The sequence below is a fragment of the Mandrillus leucophaeus genome, unplaced genomic scaffold (assembly GCF_000951045.1).
Source record: "Mandrillus leucophaeus isolate KB7577 unplaced genomic scaffold, Mleu.le_1.0 Scaffold1235, whole genome shotgun sequence".
In the NCBI taxonomy this organism is placed as follows: Eukaryota; Metazoa; Chordata; class Mammalia; order Primates; family Cercopithecidae; genus Mandrillus; species Mandrillus leucophaeus.
In genome coordinates, this window is record NW_012100710.1 from 228,340 (window position 1) to 248,968 (window position 20,629).

Sequence of the window (20,629 nt, forward strand, 5' to 3'; positions counted from 1 at the left end):
CGGAGGCCGGTGGGAGCGGAGCGGCCACCCGGGCTAGGGATCCCTCCTGTCCCTTCCGCGCCCCACGGGAAGCGGCCCCGAGTCACTCGGTTCTCCCAGCTCCCTGCGTGCGTCCAGTGCGACCCCTATGCCCACTCCCTCCGCTGCGGTCGCTTCTGACCGGGGGCGAAGGCTGGGACGTGTTTCCTGGCGAATTTGACCCCCCATTGTTCACCTCTCGCTGCGCGTGTGGTTGCGAGCGCTTGTCTCAGGGGTGCCTGGTACCGCTCAGCGGACCCGGGAGAGCAGCTTGGGGGAGGTGGGCCATCGCCCAGCAGGTGTGGGGATGCCCATTGTGTGCATCTGTTCCTGTGCCTTCGGGAGGCCCATTGGGAGAGGGCTCTGTCCTGCTGCGGCGCTGCTGCCGCTGAGGCCAGCGCTTTAGGTCCTAGCAGCCTGCTGCCCCATCACTTGGTGGTGGTGATTGGGGTCGGGTGGATGGGTTAGTTCTTCCCAAGGCGATGCCCGGGAGAGGTGGAGGTTCTGCACCTGGTTTCAAGACATTGTTCTTCTCTGGAGTCTAGAAGCTGAATGAGCTACCATTCATGACTGGTCCTTCCTTTCACCCCCCTGAATAACCCCGTGTAGAGACTCGCTGGTGGTTTCCAGCCTCTACCTTGGGGAAGGGCTGGACTCACATTTCCTGGGTAGAAAACGTTCTGAGTGTTTGAGAAGCAGCTTAGCAGGAGCTGCAAGGAGCTGCAGAGAAAGGCAGATCTAGGAGCGCCTCCCACTCTGGCCCGATCTGGCTGCTCCCGCCGAAGGATCGGGGTGGGATGGAGCGAGCGGGGCGTGGACGCCCCCTCTCTTCCTCTCAAGACCTGAGCAGAGTCCGTGCAGGAGCGGGAGAGGGCAGGGCCGGGCGTAAACAGCCGGGGCTGCTTTAACTTCCTCCCACCCTCTGGAGGTAGGGCTTTCTGGAGAGGGAGAGGAGAGATGTGGAGGAAGGTACTTGGGGTGAGAGGAGCTGAGCCTGGGAAGGGAAGGAGAAACCGAGAGGGGGAGGAGGACTGCTGACTTCCACTTGAAAAACTGGCAAGTTTTGATTTGAACTTTTGGGAAAATTGAGTTTCCATTCTTTGCATAGAAAATAAGAACTTTAAGATTTCAAGCGAAACCTGCCCACTTATGTGAATCAGCTCCCCACTGTGGGGCACAGTAAGGAAACTAGCTATTGAGACAAGGCTCTCTGGCAAGTGGAAATGATTTGGTGCCTTCATCCCCAAACGGTGGGAAGGGGAAGGAAGAGGAAAAAGAAAGAGGGTGTGGGGTGTGTGTGTGTGTAGGGGTGTGTGTGTGTGTGTAGGGTGTGTGTTTCCTGTTCCCCAGGAAGTTTGAATTTGTTTACTTAATCCACTCAGGATGGGTTTCTATTACCCTCAATATTTTAATCACCTGACAACCCAAACACAAATATCTGACTGATGGTCTGTAGAGCTGATATATCGTTTTGTTTGGTTAGATCGTAAACAGAACCCAGGTCGCCAGGAAGATTTCTGTGTTAACAAGGTCAGTGTTCCCTCTCTTCTGTTTAAAATTTTCAAGTCTGATTTTCACTGCTGATAGTTGGGGATTTGATAATTTCACCCTTGTTCATGGGCAGAGCCATGGAAAATCTGCGAACGTGAACCTTCTTTGCTATTTCCATAGAATCCCTTAGGGTTGCGAGATGCAATAAGGATTCTTCATCTAGTAGTTTAAAAAATAGTAATAATTTCTGACTTTTTACTAAAACTTTGATGATGGCTTCTTATGTAGAATATTGGGCATTTTATTTTACTTCTCCAAATAGTTTTGACTTCATAAGGCATGGTTCTCTCTTATCAGCCTCTTTACCTGTAGACTGATTTTAAAGTGAAAGGAAAGCTAGTGTAGAGGAGTGATATGTGTCATCATAATTGCTCCTTAAAAATCAAAGGCGTTTTAATGCACTTTGGGTTCTTGTTGACTGATAACTTAATTTTTATTTTTAGTGAACAATTCACTTTGCATTTTGGAGATTTGTTGAATTTCAAATTGGTTTACATATTGTGATTTTTATGTATACATTTGGCAGTAAGGAGTCAATGGAAGCTCTGAAGCAGTAGGCTATTTTTGAAAGTGAGTGTTTTCAGTAAGCTTTGACTATTTAGATTGTTGCTTAGAGACAAGCTTAATTTATAGTTTTCAGTTTAATATCATTTTTAGTGGAATGTTTTAAATTTAGTTTGTGATCCTCATTCTTAGCTGTTTAAATCCTGAAAGCATCCCAAGTTTAAGGCTGGGTAACAGCTACATTATTCAATAGGATCATATTAATAGTCTTTGCTGTGAACCATGCCGGGAAACCTGGGTTATTTTCAGTGCCCTGGCCAAATGTGATGACTTTTATAGGCCATATTGCTGTTTCTACTCTGAAAATAACTCCTAATGGATAAGGCAGTATGGAAAACAGAAATCTTCATGCTTTTTATTGTCACCAAAGAATTTTGGAGTGAAAGGAAAATGGAGATCTTTTGAGAGCTATATTTGGGAAGCCAACCAACATTCTTGTCATTCTGAGCTTTTCTGGAGCAGCTAATATGCAAAAAGGTATAAAATTTGTTGTCATGGTGACAGTGACAAAGAAAAACTTGGACAGTGATTTAAAATGCACAACAGTGATGTTAAACAAATTAACAGCTGGCAACTTGAAAGTTTTGTTTTCCAGGTGACAGTATTGCATGTAAATGCACTGGAAAGAACTTTCGTAGCCAATTTCACTAAGTGTTTTTTTAAACTAAATTATAGTTATATGGCAGCTATAGAATGTTGAAAGTTTTGTAGCTTATTTTTTAAATAGGAAATAACATACATTTAACACACATTACTGAACACTTACTGAGATACAGGTATCATGAGTGTCATCTTTACTGTGCTAAAGTAATACATTCCAGTGATAGAAACTGCCATGTGCCAAGGAATCAAATTGGAGATGATGGTGTCATGAGAGGCACAAATGATTTTGCATTAGAAGTTTAGAGAGAGACAGTCATAGAGAGGGTTCCTAGTGGATGGATCTAGAAAATTCCATAGAAGGATGACATTTGAGGTAGGCCTTGAGATTGAAGGAGGATTTGGACCAGCACTGCAGGAAGGAGTGTGTGAATGTGGCCATATCCTAGGGAGACACACGCGAAGGGCTTTCAGCGATGAGCGAAGAGGTTCCCATTCTGGTCGCAGTTATATGGTTCAGAAAAATAGCTTGGAAGTTGAGGAAATTGACTGGAATATTTTTCCAAAGATGAGAATATAACTGTTTCCAGTGTCCTGCATTTCACTCTTTTTTTTCTTCTTCTTCTTAAATAATAGGTTGTAGGTTTCTGTTTGCCCCAGTTTTGGGACTTTATTATTATTGTCGTTGCTGTCTTTGTTATTGTATTTCTCACAGGAACAATTTTGTTTAGAGAACAATTGTCCTCAGTGATTGAATCCATGCCTAGGCTAGATTGTCAGTTGGTTCTATCCTTGTGTGTTTCACATAACTTTATGAGGTGAGAAAATGTTTCACAGCCTTGGTACTTAGACATTTACAAATATCTGATGTTGATCATGTGGGCAGCAAGGCTGTGGCTGGGACAGAGCAGCCTCCACCTCCGAGGAGAGTTGTGTAAAGCTTGTAAAGGAAAGCAAAGGTGCTTAGCACAATGCCAGGCACATGGTAAGTGCTCCACAAATATTCATTGAATGAAGAAAATGAAAGGAAGCTCACCAAGAAGTTGTGTCATAAAACTTAATGTTGAGTGGCTAATTGGAAAACTCACTTTGTGTGTTACCAGCTAGCTTATAGTGAAACTATTGGCCTGTGACTTGTAATAATTAACATTATAGACATTATGGATCTTGATCCAAAAAGATGACCCTAATTCTTATTTGTAAAAATTTTCATCTTAATACTGCCCCTTTCCAAGCTGCTTTTCTTAATGACTTCTTAGATTCGTTATAGAGGTTTTTTAAAAGTTTAATTTGCAACACTATTAGTTTTCTCTTTGGATTCTCTCTTTTCAAAATGATGATTGAGGCTGCACCCCTGCCATCCTGCATCCTTCCAATAATAGAGTCAAGGCCACATCACCCATTGGGGTGTGGAGGAGAGAGAAGATGATTGATAGGGGATTAAGATAAATGTGGGGAAGTTTGGAAACAGGAAGAGGGAATAAAAGGAAAGATTGGGCAGGAAAAAGGAGGTTAGGCAAGGCTTTAGAATAGTCTGCAATTGCACAGAAATGTGGAACTGGAATTTCAGCATTGAATGTGCCTAGGAAGGATGGAGCAGTATCCCCCAGCTCCATTTACTTTGGCACCGAAGCCTGTCTGAGTATTGCTTTAGAAGGATACTTTATTTGAACACACTTGATTACATTGTTCTCTGTTGGTGCTCCTTTGCAAAGCTTGTATAACGTGGAAAAAGAGATTTGTCTTTTCTCTTGGTAGTTAGGTAAGGAATCAGAGGACAGGTACAAGAGAGGATGATGATATTGATATTGAAAGATTTTTAAAATTTTAATGTTTTAAATAACTTACACAAATAATGAGATCATATTATTAATGCTGTGTACAGTATGATGCCTTCCATATATAAATCCTGATTTTAGAGTGGGGGGAGATACTCTGTTTAAATAAATTGTTAGTAACCAACTAATATGTTGGAGATCATTTTAAAAGGTTATAGTAAATGTAGTGTAGTCAAGGTAACATTGCTATGTGGAGTGGATACTTGTTTGCAAATGATTTGGTTTTGACATTTTTATATTTCATTGAAAAGACAAGATGGTTCCAAAGGCCTGCCTGTTAATTTGGCCCAGCCTCTTCATTTGAAAATCAGCATGCAGACATTTGCCACCTACAGATAATCAAGACTATTCTTTAATGCATTGTAAGCTTCCTAAAGGATGGTTATTACATCTGAATGTCTGCTTGCCCGTGGAGCTGATCCATGTCCCATGTCGGGCTGATGTATCATCGAAAAACTGAGTTAGAGTGAAAATAGATGTTTGTATTGTTTGAGGTATGGTCCTTTTTTTTCCCCTAAGGAGGAAATAGAGACTGCGGGGAGATCTGAAAGGAGGAAAAGGGAGGTAGCTGGGCTTAATTATCAGAGGCTGTCACCCCTGACTGAACCACTTTTCTGCCATTCTTTCCAGCTTTCTCTTAGCTAAAATTAGTCACATCCATTACCAGGTTTCCTTCCTGACATTGTTTCCTTGTCAGTATTACCTCCTTTCAATACATTGAATTTCTTGTCTTGCATGGAAGACCCCAGACAGTGTGGTTGATTTGAGGTGCATGACCTTGGAGAGCTGACACCAAATAGACCCCATGTTCTCTGTGCTATATGTTGTTTTAAAGCAGAACATCAAGCAGCTTCCCTAGTTTAGGTTACTCTAGATGATTTTTGAAACGCTGAGTCAATGATCTAGTACAGTTACTTAGTTGCACCTAGACTGGGCTGAAACATTGTATCTTAGTAAGATGGATGTACCTGAGACATCCTTTGCACACTTTGTTTGCATACTGTGTGCAGTAGACATTTTATACCCAAAGTGTATATGGTGGGTCGGGGCAGGGGGAGCACGTTGGATAAAATAAGTGAAGAAGTAATATTCTTACTGTCCTGACACATCTAGTAGGGGTGAGAAAATAGAGTTAATAGAGATAATAAGTTTACTATGAGGAAATGCACAAAGCTGGACAGGATTAACCGCCAAGTGAAGTAACAGAACAGATTTTAAGACTGAATGGAGAGAACAAGAGATTTCTGGAGTCTGGAAAGGCATTCAGAAGTGGGGTTTGAGCTATGTGCTGAAGAAAGATAGTACCCAGATGAATCAGAGGAGAATCCATTCTCTTAGGAAGAGCAGCATCAGAAGTAAGCAACCCCATCACAAAAATTCTTTCCTCCTTGAAGAGAGAGAAACCAGGAAGATAATCTCAAGGCAAGAAGTAACTTCAGAGATTTGAAAATAGTTTGAGATCTTGAGAAGTATGTACTTTTCTTCATGAAAACCCTTATAATTAGCTGAATTCTTAACAGAGTGCATGTTCTTGTGTACCTAGAGAGGTGGATTTAATTTTTTGCATGTCGGTGATACAGCCTTTGCATTGTGATGGTGAACTTTCAAGATGATTTCATTGCTTTTACTTCTTGATAGCCCTTATTCATCCCCAAAGCATAAAGCTTGCTTACATAGAAAGTTCTAAATGCATTATTAATTATTAGCATGCACTATTAAACTAGGAGGAAAATACATTTCTGTAACTTCTGAGCAAAGAGGCAAAATCAGTTTTCCTCAAGTACCTCACAAAGGCTTTTAGACTCAGGAAATGACCTAAATAAATTTCCTCAGTCCAGTAATCCAGTTACCCTGATGGTACATGAAATCAGGACATTTAGGGGCTGGAGGAGATTTAAGAGATCACTTACTCCAGCATCCTTATTTTTACTGATGGAAAACCTGAGATTCAAACAGATGAAGCGATTTGCCCTACTTTGCTGATTGTTTCCTACCACATCACTCATCACCCCACCTTCCAGTCTGCCTGCTTTCTCCTATGTAAAGCTTACTGATGGAAAATAGGCACAACCTGCTGGATATTAAACTGAAGGAGAGGCTCTTGGTGTTGCTGGGAAGAGCCAGATAAAGTGCCTGAGTTTGTATTTAGTTACCAACATATCCCCCAGCAACCCTGATAGGACGGATGTATTTGAGGAATGATCTGAGGGGTGTCTCTGCCACCGTGGCTCATAATGTCTCCTGAAGGCATTCTGATAACCAATCAATGTTGGTTGGTTCCACTAGTTCTAAAACGATATGGGTAAGACTTTTCTATTAATATTTAGCCGTGTCTACTGAATTCCCCACATAAACCTAGTGTTTTAGATTTGGGGAGGGGCCAACTTGGTATTGGCCTGTGTTCAATTCTGGAAATTTAAGATGGCTTGATTCAGCCAGGGTCTGTTTTGTCTATTCTGTCTCTTTCTCTCTCTCTCAGCCTGTATGAGAAAAAATCCTCAAGAGTGCCCTCCCCACACTTGCCCCAAGTAATTCAGAGCTGCTCAAAACTACAGTGTTGAACAGTTGAGTTTGGGATTATTTCTCCTTTCTAATTTATACATAATATATCATATATATATAATATATATAATTATATGAGTATAATTTTAAATTTTAAATAAATTATAATAAATTATAATATACAATAGATTAACATACAATAAATTAATATATATGACTTGTATCCCAAACAAGACATACTTTGTATTTGATGACCAGATTCTGGATTGGTTGAAGCTGCCATGTCAGATTTTTAAAACCAGGTGTTAAGCGTTTTTTCTGGAATGCTTTTCCTGGCAAATGTAACAGGCGGAAGAGTGGCCTGTGGAGTTGAAATCTGTGTTTTTGTTTTGTTTTGTTTTGTTTTGTTTTTTCTTCTTTGGAGATGGAGTCTTGTTCTGTCATCAGGCTGGAGTGGCACAATCTCTGCTCACTGCAACCTCTGCCTCCTGGGTTCAAACAATTCTCCCACCTCAGCCTCCAGGGTAGCTGGGACTACAGATGCACACTGCCACGCCTGGCTAATTTTATTTTTTAATTTTTTTTTTTTTAAATTTTAGTAGAGACGGGGTTTCACCGTGTTGCCCAGGCTGTTCTTGAACTCCTGAGCTCAGGCAATCCGCCGGCCTTGGCCTCCCAAAGTGCTAGGATTACAGGCGTGAGCCACCGTGCCTGGCACAGATCTGGTTTTATTTTGTTTTTAGCTTCTTTTCATCACTAAAAAATAAGACCTGGATTTTTCTTTTTTAATTGGCAAAGGCAAGTTCAATAGTAAACCTCGGTCTGTGAACATGGCTGCCCTAGTTTTTTTCTGGGGGGAGTTGGGGATTTGGAAGTCATGTTTTCATGAATGCCATGACAGAGACCTTAATTTTTTGTGTGAGTGGCAGCATTTGGATCTGTCCTGTCTTCTATCCAATTTGAAAATTAGATTATCAGTGCAGTCTTTTATAAACATATGACTTAAAATAATTCGTTTGGCTCTTAAACCAAGAAACTTTAATATTTTTTCTATAAGTACTTTTGTACCATATGCATCTAACATTAATGCTACTTCATTCATATATATGTGTATATATATATATTCTAACAAAAATACAGTTTTTTGTTAGAATTTTTGCTTCTGAGATGATTTTTCTAAAAATACTAAAGTGCTTTATATTTATTTATAAAATACTTGGAGTCTTAAGATCTCCAGCATCTTTTCATGCACAGTACTTTGTTTTTACCTTGTTTTGCCAGAATAGAGTGGAAATGAAAGGTGTTGACGATTTGAAAATATTATTATAATATTTGCACTATGAAAGGCCAGGAATTAGTAGAGAAATTTTACTATGACTAGTAGCGGAGAAATGGGGGTGGAGACAGAGAGAGAAGAAAGACAAGCAGACAGATGCACTGTATGTTTCAAACAGTACATCACTTCATACGTTGTGATGGGAGACAGATTTATTTTTTAACATTCTGTGTGACATAATCTATGGTTTAGCAAGAACCCTTGTACCAATATTTTTTATTTTAATGAATTTCCCTCTTTATTGATGGTAGTATATAGAAAAACAGAAGTTTTGGCTGTAGGTCACATGTGTTGCTGCTGCTGATGGAAGCAGGGCAGGCTCTCCTGACTCTAATATGAATCAGGATCTTGGCAATGTCTTTCATAATTTATTAGTTTTTACAATGGAGCACTTTGCTTATAAAGCTTTGGAGAAGCAGGACAATAAAATATACAATTAATTAAAATCTTTAGAGCAACCAGCAGCATCATTAATAAAACATTACCCTCTAAAGCACATAAGAATTGCAGCTTACTCTCCCATCTCAGTGGGAAAAACCAGGATAAAAGAGCCTGTCTTTCATCATAGCCAATAAACTGAGTTTATTGGACTTGGGCTGGTAGATTTTCAAAGAAATAGGCTCCTGGCCAATACCCTACTCCTCTCTACATGAAACATCTGGGTTAATAATAACAACCGCCTGCCTTCATTTGGCACTTACTTCATTGATATGTTCTTGTTTAATCCTCACAAGAATGCAGGGTAGATGTTAGGATTTCCATTATACAGATGAGAAAACAGAGGATGGCATGAGTTATAGAAGTGCTCCTCAGCATGTAGTCTGTGGACCAGCAACATCAGCAGGAGCTTGTTAGAGGGTCAGATTCACAGCCCCACCTCAGACTCACTGAATCACAATTTCCAGGGGTGGAGCACCGCAGCCTGTTTTTTCACAAGGTCTTAAGGTGATTCTTATACATGCCAAAGTTTGAGAACAATTGGTTTATAAGACTTTATGGACACTACTGTGTGGTGGGAGCAGAGATTGGGACTTGGTACATTGGATTTTACTATTCATAGGGAGCATCTCTAAGAAATCTTTGAAGTAGGAATCCCTGAGAACTATACATGATTTATGCTTACTATAGGTTTTCCTCTTCTCTTTATCCTTAGCCCTTACCTTTCCAAATAACTTCTCTGTCTAGTGTGTATGCAAAAAGAAATAATTTTAAGAGAGAAATCCTTTTAAAATCTTTCTTGAGAGAACCCCCTAGCTCTAGTCTCTTTCTCCTTTGTACCATCATATCTCTTTCCAGAAGATTCTTTTGAAACTTAAATGTTACCGTTCTGGTCATGCCTGTTTGAAAGCCTCTGAAATCGTTTATTGTCTTTAATATGTATACTTTTGTGTCTTCACAGAAATAGCCCAGTGTTCATGTTGGCTGATTGATAGGATGGTACCATTTTTATCTCATCTCAAAGAGCTTATTCTAGAATGTTGGTGCCATGCTGGTAAAGTGTGAAGATAAGTCATGGCATTTGGTCATATATCCTCGTTTTACCATTTACTGGTTGCATGCTCTGCATATATTATCTGACTTTTCTGAGTTTCAATTTTAAAAATGGAGATGGCAATATGGTGTAAATTAGTCAATTCTTTGAGACTACTTTGGAAGCCATTGGGTGCTATGCAAGTGTGAAGTAATATTCTGGCATGTTTTGAACAATGGCTTCTGAGGGTGAGTGTACAGACAGATTTGGGGATAAATGTTGTGTTACCCTTCTCTATGATGGTGACTGGGCTTGTCAAATGAGTCTGTGGACAGAAGGGAGGAGCAGAGTGTGCCTGGTGGAAGGAGCTCAGGCTTTGGACTCACCCAGGCTGACTGTGAACTCACTCTCAGCTTTATCTCTAAAATGAATGCCGGAGAACCTACTTGTAAAATTTGCTGTGAGGAAGGAGGTTGGAGCGGAAGACAAAAGAATCGAGAGTCAGTGGTATACCTATGAAATTTAAAGCCTTAAGAGGTTGGATGCAGTCGCTCAGGGAAGAAATCTACAAGAGAAGACAAAAGGGCTGGAAGAACCTTGTGTGAGAAATTATGACCCCCTCCCTTCCCCCCACCTCCCCCCCACACACACCTAGGGCCCTGGTGCTTACTTCAAGCTGTAGCTAGGTCCCTGGAAGTCTCACTTATTCCAGTCTCAGCTACCTCCCAGGCCTGCCAAGAAGCTACAGAGGCGTTCATAAGAAGGCACTTTGATAACCAAACAGCAGGGGTTCCAAACTCACCGGACTTTGTCCGCCCAGATGACCACATATGAGTGGCAGTCCTGGTTTCTTAAAAGTGTGTGTGCCTGTACTGTGTGTGTGTGTGTGTGTGTGTGTGTGTGTATGTGTTGGTGGGGGAGGGTTGGCAACATGAGGAATGTGTTCCTTCTAAAGGGGCAGCTATTTCCTGGCTCTGTGCATTATTGTCGTGAGGAAATATGAATCTGGAGTTACCCAGTCATCTGACATTTGAAGACAAGCCAGGGATCTGGATTTTTTGGTGACATCTTAAGATTTTTTAAATGTCGGCTAAATGAAAAACAACGATGACGACAAACCCACTTTGTGACCCAAGTAACACACATCTGTAGGCCAGATTTGGCTGCCAGCTGGTGGCCTCTGCTGCAGAGTGTGTAAACATGACCTATTATTATTGGATGTTCTGGAATTTATAAAAACCTCCCAGGAGTCTTTATGTTGGGGCCCTTCTAGGAATACATCCATGCTTTCTTTGCTTCTCTTGAAACTCCCCTACTCCCCCAAGATATACCAGACCTGTTTTGCTTCAGACTTCAGGGACTTTAAATTTGTGCTGTGTGATTTGGAGAGATTTTGAGTCTGGGTGTGCAGGCAGGCTGGGGAACTATAGCTCCTTGGAGAGGAGAGTTGAGAGACTGGCATTATAGTTTTTACCTCTCCTGCTAGAAGGTCATGGCATAGATTGTCTGCTGCAAATAGTACCCCAGTGCCTCTTGGATCTGCTGAGCCACTGGGATAAAAATGATCCATTGCATAACTCTTAGGATGTGTGTGTCTTCCTTAGGAAAAGATTTTTCATTGCCTTGTTTTTTTATGTGTTACAGAAAAAAGAATTTGATGTGGATACTCTCAGTAAATCCGAGCTGCGGATGCTCCTCAGCGTGATGGAAGGGGAGCTGGAAGCCAGAGACCTCGTCATCGAGGCCCTGCGGGTAAGAACGACACAGGACTGGGTCTCTATGCTGGGTCATCTGCTTTTTTCAAAGAGCCATTGGCAAACCTTCTTTTTCTTAATTTTTGAATCAAGTAGATATAAAATGTTACATCAGGTCAAAATGTGCTCTTCACCCCAAGCACTAACCCATAACCTTTATAAGCCCAAACAAACACTGAAGTCAGATGGTCATTGAAATGCTGGGAGCTGAGAGTAGACTGTGTAATGTGGGAAACTTGAGGAGTCAGCTGTACTCGTTCAGAAATCCTTTTATGTTTCACATGTTTATTTGGTTAGAAACACGCATTTTCAGAAAATTGCTGATTTGGTATCCTACATGTATGTGAGGGCAGTGAGGAAAAGTTGAGGTTTATAAAAAAAGATTGCTGGTAATATATGTTTTTTCTCCTATAAAAATTATTATTTTATTTTTAGAAACTCATGAGTTAAAAAGTAAATGTTTATCCATACCTTCAAAGTGTTAATTTTTTTGATCTTTCAGTAATTTTGAAATATTTCTGTAATTGCTTACAAAGAATTTATTACTTAAATGCCTCAATAAAATTTTCTTTTTGAAAAAACAATGGTTATTAGACTTTCTTGATGCAGTTTTCCAATTGAATGTTCTGGATCTTGCGTTTGTTTTGGTATGTAGATCAAACAGAATTTGGTGCTTGTTTTTGTCCCTCTTTTCTGTTTAATGGTTTGTATGTAATTAGTTATCTTTTTGGCTCTTGGTCATTTGACCAAGAAGGCTATATTTATTAGGTATGGGTTTATCTTATTTCACCAGGGAATTGTTTCCCCAAACATTGTCTTGGTAAGTTTAATTTCATGTACATATGAAAATCTGTGGAATGTTAACACATTGTTGCCTGTGACAGGAGCTTATATGGTAGAGGAGGGAGGTGGTAGTGCTGGATGGTCAGACATAATAATGGAAAAGGTAGACATGGGGAGAACTCAGTTGTGTGGGAAGAAGAGAGAGCTCCTGAAGTCATGTCTTCAATGTATTTTCATAAACCAGAAGTTGGCATAGCAGATGTAATGATTATCCCTCAATTTGATTGCAGGAACAAATTGCCACAGAAAAATGGTAGTATAGTTGTACTGTCGGCAAGCCAATATTGAGTTGAAGGTGTTGCCTTTTGAATGACAAGTTCTGCTAAGTAGACATTTGCAGTTTGGTTATGTTCATCCTGTTCCACATTTAGAACATCTTGTTACTGGCAGATGTATATTTTCCTGAATGAAATTTTTGGGAGAGATGCTGAGGCAGCATATAATTAACATATGTGCCCCTTAGCCCAAGGACAGAACAAGGGCACAGTCAGCTGCTGAGGCCAGTAGTATAGCCTCTTGTGGTCAGATAGAAGTGAAGGGCTCAAACTATGCCTTAGATATTTTTTTTTTTTTTGGTCCTGTGTTAACCTGTGAAAGGCATCAGCACTATGGAATTCCCCACTAACATCAATGTTTGAACGTTTAATGAAGTCGGTGTTTTTATGTAGCACCTTAGCGACCACAGGTATTTCTCTTTTTAATGTAATTGCAATACTTGGAAATGTTGAAATGTAAGAGTAGAGGTAAAAGCTTGCTAATAATCAGCACTTGCTGAGTGGACATTTTTCACAGAATCAAGAAATGTTAGAATTACGAGGAGCCTTAGATGATGTCGTAGGTCAGTGTTTTGCCTCCCTATCAGATGTGATGTCTCCTTTTCATAAAATATTTTATCACCTTCTTACTATCCTGCAATGAAATTTGTGGAGAATTGCATGTACAAGTAGGTTCTGTTAAAACCAGTACAAAGATAACAGGAAAATAGTTAAAATAAAATATGATATGCTCAATATATAAATGCTCAGACATGACTGTACTGAAAGACATGATAAAACAAACACGTGGCTATTTGAACCTATTCATGGCATTGACGTGAATATAATAGTTGCAAAAGAATCCTGATCCCATCCTGCTATGTTGTTTACTCTGAGTCAGCAGATTTGTGGTGGGCGAGGTGATTTTCTGAAATGGTGAATGACTTAGTAAAGTGGCAAACAAAAGCACATACATACACAGGAGTTGAATCCCTGGAAAATTCAGTTTGTTAAAAATTAAATTGACTTGTTTAATAAGTAGAAAGGAGTTACTCTCTAACCTGGTCATCTAGAAGGTTCAAGTGAAAGGAATGAACAGAGAAATATTTGAACGTGACAGAGAACACAGCACAGTTCCTTTAATGTGTGGAAAGGAACCACATCTTTGCCGTGCCTCCCCTAAGTGCCCATCACTGTGAAAATAAAAAATGCTAGTCTGTTTCCAAAACACATCCTAGGGTACTGCTCCTGTGGAGAACCACTGGCCAAGACCAGTCTCCTTTGTGTATAGATAAAATCAAACAGAAAAGCCTGGAGACTTCTGACTTATCGAAGGCCACAGATATGGCATGCATAAGAGCTTCCAGTTCATTTTCACACAGCCTCCCACGTGGAACGCGGTGTATATGGAGAATCTTAAAGCTTTTTTGGTTTAAAATTCAGAATTGTGATTTCTTTATTTGGATGATTTTTTTTTTTACAATAGGTAATAATGTCATCTTCACATACCTATGGTAGCCATCATAGACTTACCGTGGTGATGTACTGATTGAATGTTCCCTGGGACATGCACGGTCCCAGTGTGTCATCTGTTTGCCTTTTCCTGTAGTGGTGGAATGTAGCTGAGTGACTAATGCCCCAGAAAGAAATTGGGAAGGAGAGAGGCTGTGAAAGTGTCATTTTAATTTTGTTTTACATTATGAGATCAATTTATTCCGAAATCAAGAATCAAAATCTCCTCACTCGGTAATCAGTGTGCTGCTATTCAACTGTGAAGGAAGTGCATCTTGGTTTTTTTTTTCAGCCAAAATTAATATTCCTCTGAAAATAGTAAATAGTTTTGAATTTAATATATAAATTATAAAGATACCTAATTTGTACACTGAACTTTATTACATTTAGAAATGATTTTGTTGTGAGACGTTAAAATTCTTTAGAATTTTAAATCTTTGAACATATATTTCAGATGAAGCTATTTTACTTTTTAAATTATGCTATCTTGATGCTTTGATTTCAAGTTATTAAAAATTGCATACATCATTGAATTAATGGCAACAGACTTTTCAAAACAATCCATAAATATAATTTGGAATGGGGAAGATGTTAAGAGATTGCAATATATATCTTGGTACCTTTGCTATTTTCATATATTTAAGGTATAGATATTTCCTAGTAAAAAAAGTCCATGACAGTATTGAAGACATTAATTTTTAAAAAGAGTGATATTGATGGAAAAATCTGAATTGCATAAAGCTGATTAACTGAAGTATATTTTAATTGATTCTCATGGGAAATATTTAGTTTGTCAACAATTCCTCCATATTCACATAGAGTAGGAATAAATCTTTGAACAAATAGATACATTCAGATAAAGCCCAATGAAAAATACTTTGTAGTTCAATAAAGAGGGTGCCTAAAGAGAAGCAGCCGCATTTTCTGAATACCAAGATAGGCACAGAAGCTTCTGAATTAAATTTAATTGACTATTCAAAATCTGAGTACACAATTCATACAGAAATCCGTGATTCAAGTTTAATTGTTTACTTTGTGGAGTCTTCTGGCCTTTGTTTCTTTTTTCTTCTTGCTACTGGTATTCTTACAGGTATCTTAGTCAAAGAGAGACAAAGTCAAGATGATGAAAATGCTATAACTAGTTGAAAATGCTATAACTATAAAATTTTAAAAGTCAAAATTATGTGCTTAAGCCTACATTTTACAGGGCCCAGCCTGCTATCATTAGCACGAGTTTACATAAATATCATTTAAACAATGAATTCCTTTGGCAATTATCTTCAGATTTTTTCTGTGCCTTTTTCCTTTTAGATTGGATAACTGAGATTGACCATAATAAACCCATGGCAATTCTTCCTCCTAATGTTCATATAAAGTAACTATATAATCTAGACTTTCAATTATTATTTGCATTGTCATGTTTAAAAATTATCCAGTTTAACATTTCTTCAGGTAGAATGCATTTATCACCCCAGTAACACAGGACACTATCAGTTATAGAATTGCCTTGTACAAGTGGCTGTAAGAAAGAGACTCAACATACAGTAGATTAAATAAGGTCATTTCTCTCACATGACAATCTGGAGGTGAGTGATCCCAGCTGGAGAGTCAGCTCCATGCCAAGTGGTCATTCAACAACCCAGGTTATTTTTGTTTTACTACTCTTCTTAGGGAGTTAACCTCATCAGCGTGCTTGAAACAGGATCAGTGCCAGCTCCGCATCCCAATATATGGTAAGGGGGAAAGATGGGAAATGAAGGGCAAGCAATTCCTCTAAGTATGGTCTTTCTTCTGCAGAGTGCACACAGTGTATCGGTGAGGCCTTTCATAGACATGCAGCTTTTCGTAGTTGCATAGGAGCCTGGAAAATGACCATGGCTAGCTGGCTACACTGTAGTACTATGGAAGATGGGAGGACTTGGGAAAACATTAACAGCCTGCCGAAGTCCAAGAGGGAGGGGTCCTATCCTGATTTCAATATTATCTTTCAAAATATCCTGGGCCAAGATATAGGAAGATAGATCTTTCCCTCCTTCCTTCCTTCCTCAATAAGGATTTGATGAGTACCTACTGTGTAGCAGGCATAAAAATAAACTTTGAAGTACATATAAGTGAAGATGTATTATGCCAAAATTGTAGCTGTTTAGAAAATTGTATTTCTTGACTTTACATATTTAAAATTAGTGTTCTGGGTAATGCCATCTAGGCCTAAGTTTTACTTTTCTCAGACCGTGACTCAGTATATTGAGTTTGCCTAGAACGATCTTCCTTTTCAAAAACTTGGCTGTTCATGGGGTTCAAAATTAAAAATAAAATTTAAAACTCTTAAGTAATTTTGCTTTAAAGCAGATTATCTCAACCTCAGCACTGTTGATATTTGGGACCATTTTATTTTTTGCTGTTTGTGGGGAGCTGTCCTGTACATGTAAGATATTTAGCGACATCCTTGGTCTCTACCCACTAGATGCCAGTAGCAACTCTTCAGCTGTGACAATAGGGTCTCTCCATGGGGGACCACATTGCTGCTGCTTGGGAAATGCTGCTTTAAGGAGGTAATGCTAGTCAAGGAAGGACTATTTTTAAAACTGATTTTGCTAAAATTGGCCAGGCGTGGCAACTCACACCTATGATCCCAGCACTTTGGGAGGCTGAGGCAGGCAGATCACTTGAGGTCAGGAGTTCAACACCAGCCTGGCCAATGTGGTGAAACTCTGTCTCTACTAAAAATACAAATATTAGCCAGGCATGGTGGCAGGCAAATTTGGGATGAGGTCCCTGTATTTATGGCTATTAATGCAAACAGTCCACCTGCGATGATAGCTTGTTGACCCCCATCCTCTCTATAGAACTGAGCCCACCCACGTGCAACAGTGAGCCCTTGCCTTGGGACAGGCAGATTTAATTTGCCAGTGATTATAAGATGTATCTCAGGCTGGGCTCGGTGGCTCACGCCTGCAATCCCAGCACTTTGGGGAGCTGAAGCAGGTGGATCACTTGAGGTCAGGAGTTCGAGACCAGCCTGGTCAACATGGTGAAACCCTATCTGTACTAAAAGTACAAAAATTAGCCAGGTGTGGTGGTACACACCTGTAATCCCAGTTACTTGAGAGGCCGCGGCAGGAGAATTGCCTGAACCCAGGAGGTGGAGGTTGCAGTGAGCCGAGAACAAGCCACTGCACTCCAGCCTGGGTGACAGAGCGAGACCCCATCTCAAAAATAAAAAAAAAAAAAAAAAAAAAGAAAAAGAAAAGTCTATTTTTGCTAAAAATAAATGTAAAAACTCTATTCAAATATGTTGCATAATGATACAATGATTTTCTTGAAAAAGTATGCCTTTAAACTAAAAGTATTCTGAAAATGCCCATTTTAACAACTTCAGGACACTTTCAAAATGTATTACATATTTTACTATTTAAAATTGAATTACAGTTCCTTATGCAGAAATTAAATACCGTAGTTTTCAAATTAAAAAAGCCTTTATAGTTGTATGGTTCAGTGCTAGAATCTTGACATAGAACAAAGACAATCACTTTAAATAAAATAATGGTTCCACTCTAGTTTTAAAAATAGCTACAGAGTATGCTACAGAGTATTGTGAATGTTTTCCTCATATGACATGTCTGCTAAATCCTGATAAAAGAATAACAATCTGGCTTTTTATTGGTTTCAGCTAAGTAAAACATGCAGTCTTTTGTATTTCAAAATTCTCCTGTGAATGCAGGAATTTGATAGACCAAAACATACCCTTTTTGTGCTGTTCGTTATAATTAATGAATGAATTAATTTGCTGAGCAGAGCTGAATTTATGAAAACATAAATTAATTTAAGTTTCCTTTCCTGTCTGTTGAGATAACACTTTTGTGCCATGCTAGAGAAAGGAAGAAGGGTGTTGACCAGATTTCGTATTGTTTCTGCTAGCAAATCAGTTTTCAGAAAGAAGAAATAGCTGATGAATTTTAAATAGCATTGTATTTGTTCCAGCAGGACAAACACTGAAATGAGCAACTTTGATTCTTTACTTCTGGTCAGTTTTTTCTCTGATAAATATATCTGTTACCATTAGTAACAAACAAAATATAGAATACCATGCAAAACGTTGCTTTTCCATATATTAGAAAATTTAGGTGATGAGGTCGTGAAAGCAAAATGTTTATGATCACCATTTCTAGCCCATTTAATAAGCAACTGAAGTAACTGTGTAGCATCTGCCTGCTGATTATTAATAAGTTATCAAGATATATGTAAGGAGAACAAACTAAAGATGAGGCTTTTCCCAGATCAATCTCCCACATACCATTTAATCTGTTCTGGTGCAGGATAGAATCAGGGTTACAAATAGGATGAAACAAGGAATATATTTTTGTACACTTTGAACATGATCACAATTGTGGGGATTTCAGTCTAATTAGCAGTTCATTTTTAGAATTCCATGTGATCTGAAAATACAAAGTATTCCTTTGAGGCATTCTGATTACATTTTAGCCACCTCATCCTGACACTTGGTGGCTAAGCTACAAGTCATGGGTTTTTGCAGAAATTTCTTTTGCCACCTTTATGATGAATTCTATGTTTTGATTATAAGAGGAAACAAGGTTCTAAAGCAGTATGCTCATACAGTGTGCAGCATGGTCTTTATTAGGTAAATTTTTGAATTTTGTGTGGCATTATTTTCAACTTTGCATAAATAATTCTGTTTGCAACCACCTCTTCACAACCAGTTAAAAGTAAACAAAAAAATGAAAAAAGAAGAGGGTGGTTTTATCATTTTAAACTAAAACAATTTCTTTTCTACAGCCACCTTCATCCATCCCATGATGGTGGGTTAGGCAGTAAACAAGCCAAAATCAAGACAAGGGTAATTCCATTTGGCTCATGCTTTGCGGGAATCCTGAGGTTAACTGCTGTTTACAACAAGCTAGAGTTTTAGCAGGGGGTGGAGATGGACTGGGGTTTAATATTGTTAGGTTTTGGCCAGGCACTTCATAGGCATTATTTCTTATCCCTATGAAATCTCTTGAGATCAGTGATAGTACCCCTACTTTAGGAACAGAGAAAGTAAAGCTAATAGGATATTTGCCATTTTCTGTCCGACTCCTAACCTTAGCCCTCACCATGTCTCTCCCCCAAAGGCAACATTAATGAAACTAAGCATTCTCCTAGAGCTGAAAGTTGTCATTTATGGAATCTTTACTTTAATTGCTATGAAGTCTCAGACCATTTCTACACACCTGTAATCAATTGTAAATTTCAAAAGCTGCACAGAAATTGAAGCTACAAAGAAATTGTTAGTCTTCTATGTTTAATCATTCATTTGCTCTTCCCTTGTGATTGAGCACAGGTAATTATAAACAGAAGTAAAGCCTTGAAGGTTTCTAAGATCCTTTTGAATGGCAAGAATGATAATGTAGAAGAACATCATTGGTTTTTAATGTGTCCTTCTTATTAATTATCATACTAAAAGCTTGTACTTTTCTGTAATTGGGATATGATTCTGTCATCCTCTGGATGACAGGGAACATGCTGGTGCATGTGAGAATGCCGCATGACCTGAGTTTAGGGAAGTGATGGAGATTTCTGAAATACACGAGGACACAATTACTGAGGAACTGCTCTTTCCACCCTGACCATCTTTGCATATTTCAGTCGTTAAGTCTGCCTCTTGTAGTTGCATTTTGTTTTTAAATTTGTACATCTTTTAGTTTTTCATATTTGATCTTTTTTTTTGTTTGTTTTGTTTTTTTTTTTTTTTTGGCTTCGTATCTGCAAAACATCAGCAGGTAGTAAATTGAGTCCTTAAATAGAAATTTGGTTTGGTTTCCATGAAAGGCTGTTGTATGGATTTCCTTGATATTATAAAATTCTTTATTTTTTCCAATCAATAAAAGTTGAAGTGAATTTGTGAGGGTAGATTATGTAAGCTAGGGTCATGATAGAGGCACTACCTAGGAAGAGTTCAGTATTTTAAGTAATTGATATATTAAAATGCAGATGTGTCACTGGCCTTGTTAGATAGTTCAGGTTTCCTTTCATGAAGTCTGAATCAACAGAATCTAGTTTTAGATTAGGTTAGATTTGTCTTTTTTAAGACAAACTTTTAAGTAATCCCTACAAGTTAACTTAAGAGTTGATGATTTTCTATTGATGAGTCTCTTTCCATGAGTGCCTGGGAATACGTTTTTCATAAAAAGTCTCAAAAGTGTATTGGGCTTCCTTCTGGAGTTTCTTGACAAAATAATGAGACTTGACTGGTGTAACTGAGAAGCAACCTTCCAGCATGTCTGCTTGGCTCCATCAGAGGTTCCATGTGTTTTTGTGCCTGTATCGGAATAGTAACAAGTTGTGGGTTTGGTTTGGTGGACTGTAGGTAGGACAACTAATGGAAGAGC

At 39.0% G+C, this 20,629-nt stretch overlaps 1 protein-coding gene across 1 annotated transcript in view; it reads left to right on the forward strand.

Moving 5' to 3' along the window:
* The window catches only part of CTTNBP2 (cortactin binding protein 2), a 173,863-nt gene that overhangs the window by 908 nt on the left and 152,326 nt on the right, over positions 1–20,629 (forward strand). The window contains exon 2 of the mRNA XM_011971661.1: positions 11,525–11,632. Coding sequence (XP_011827051.1) covers positions 11,570–11,632 — 63 coding nt within the window. The 5' untranslated portion in view covers positions 11,525–11,569. The remainder of the gene's footprint in view (positions 1–11,524; positions 11,633–20,629) is intronic.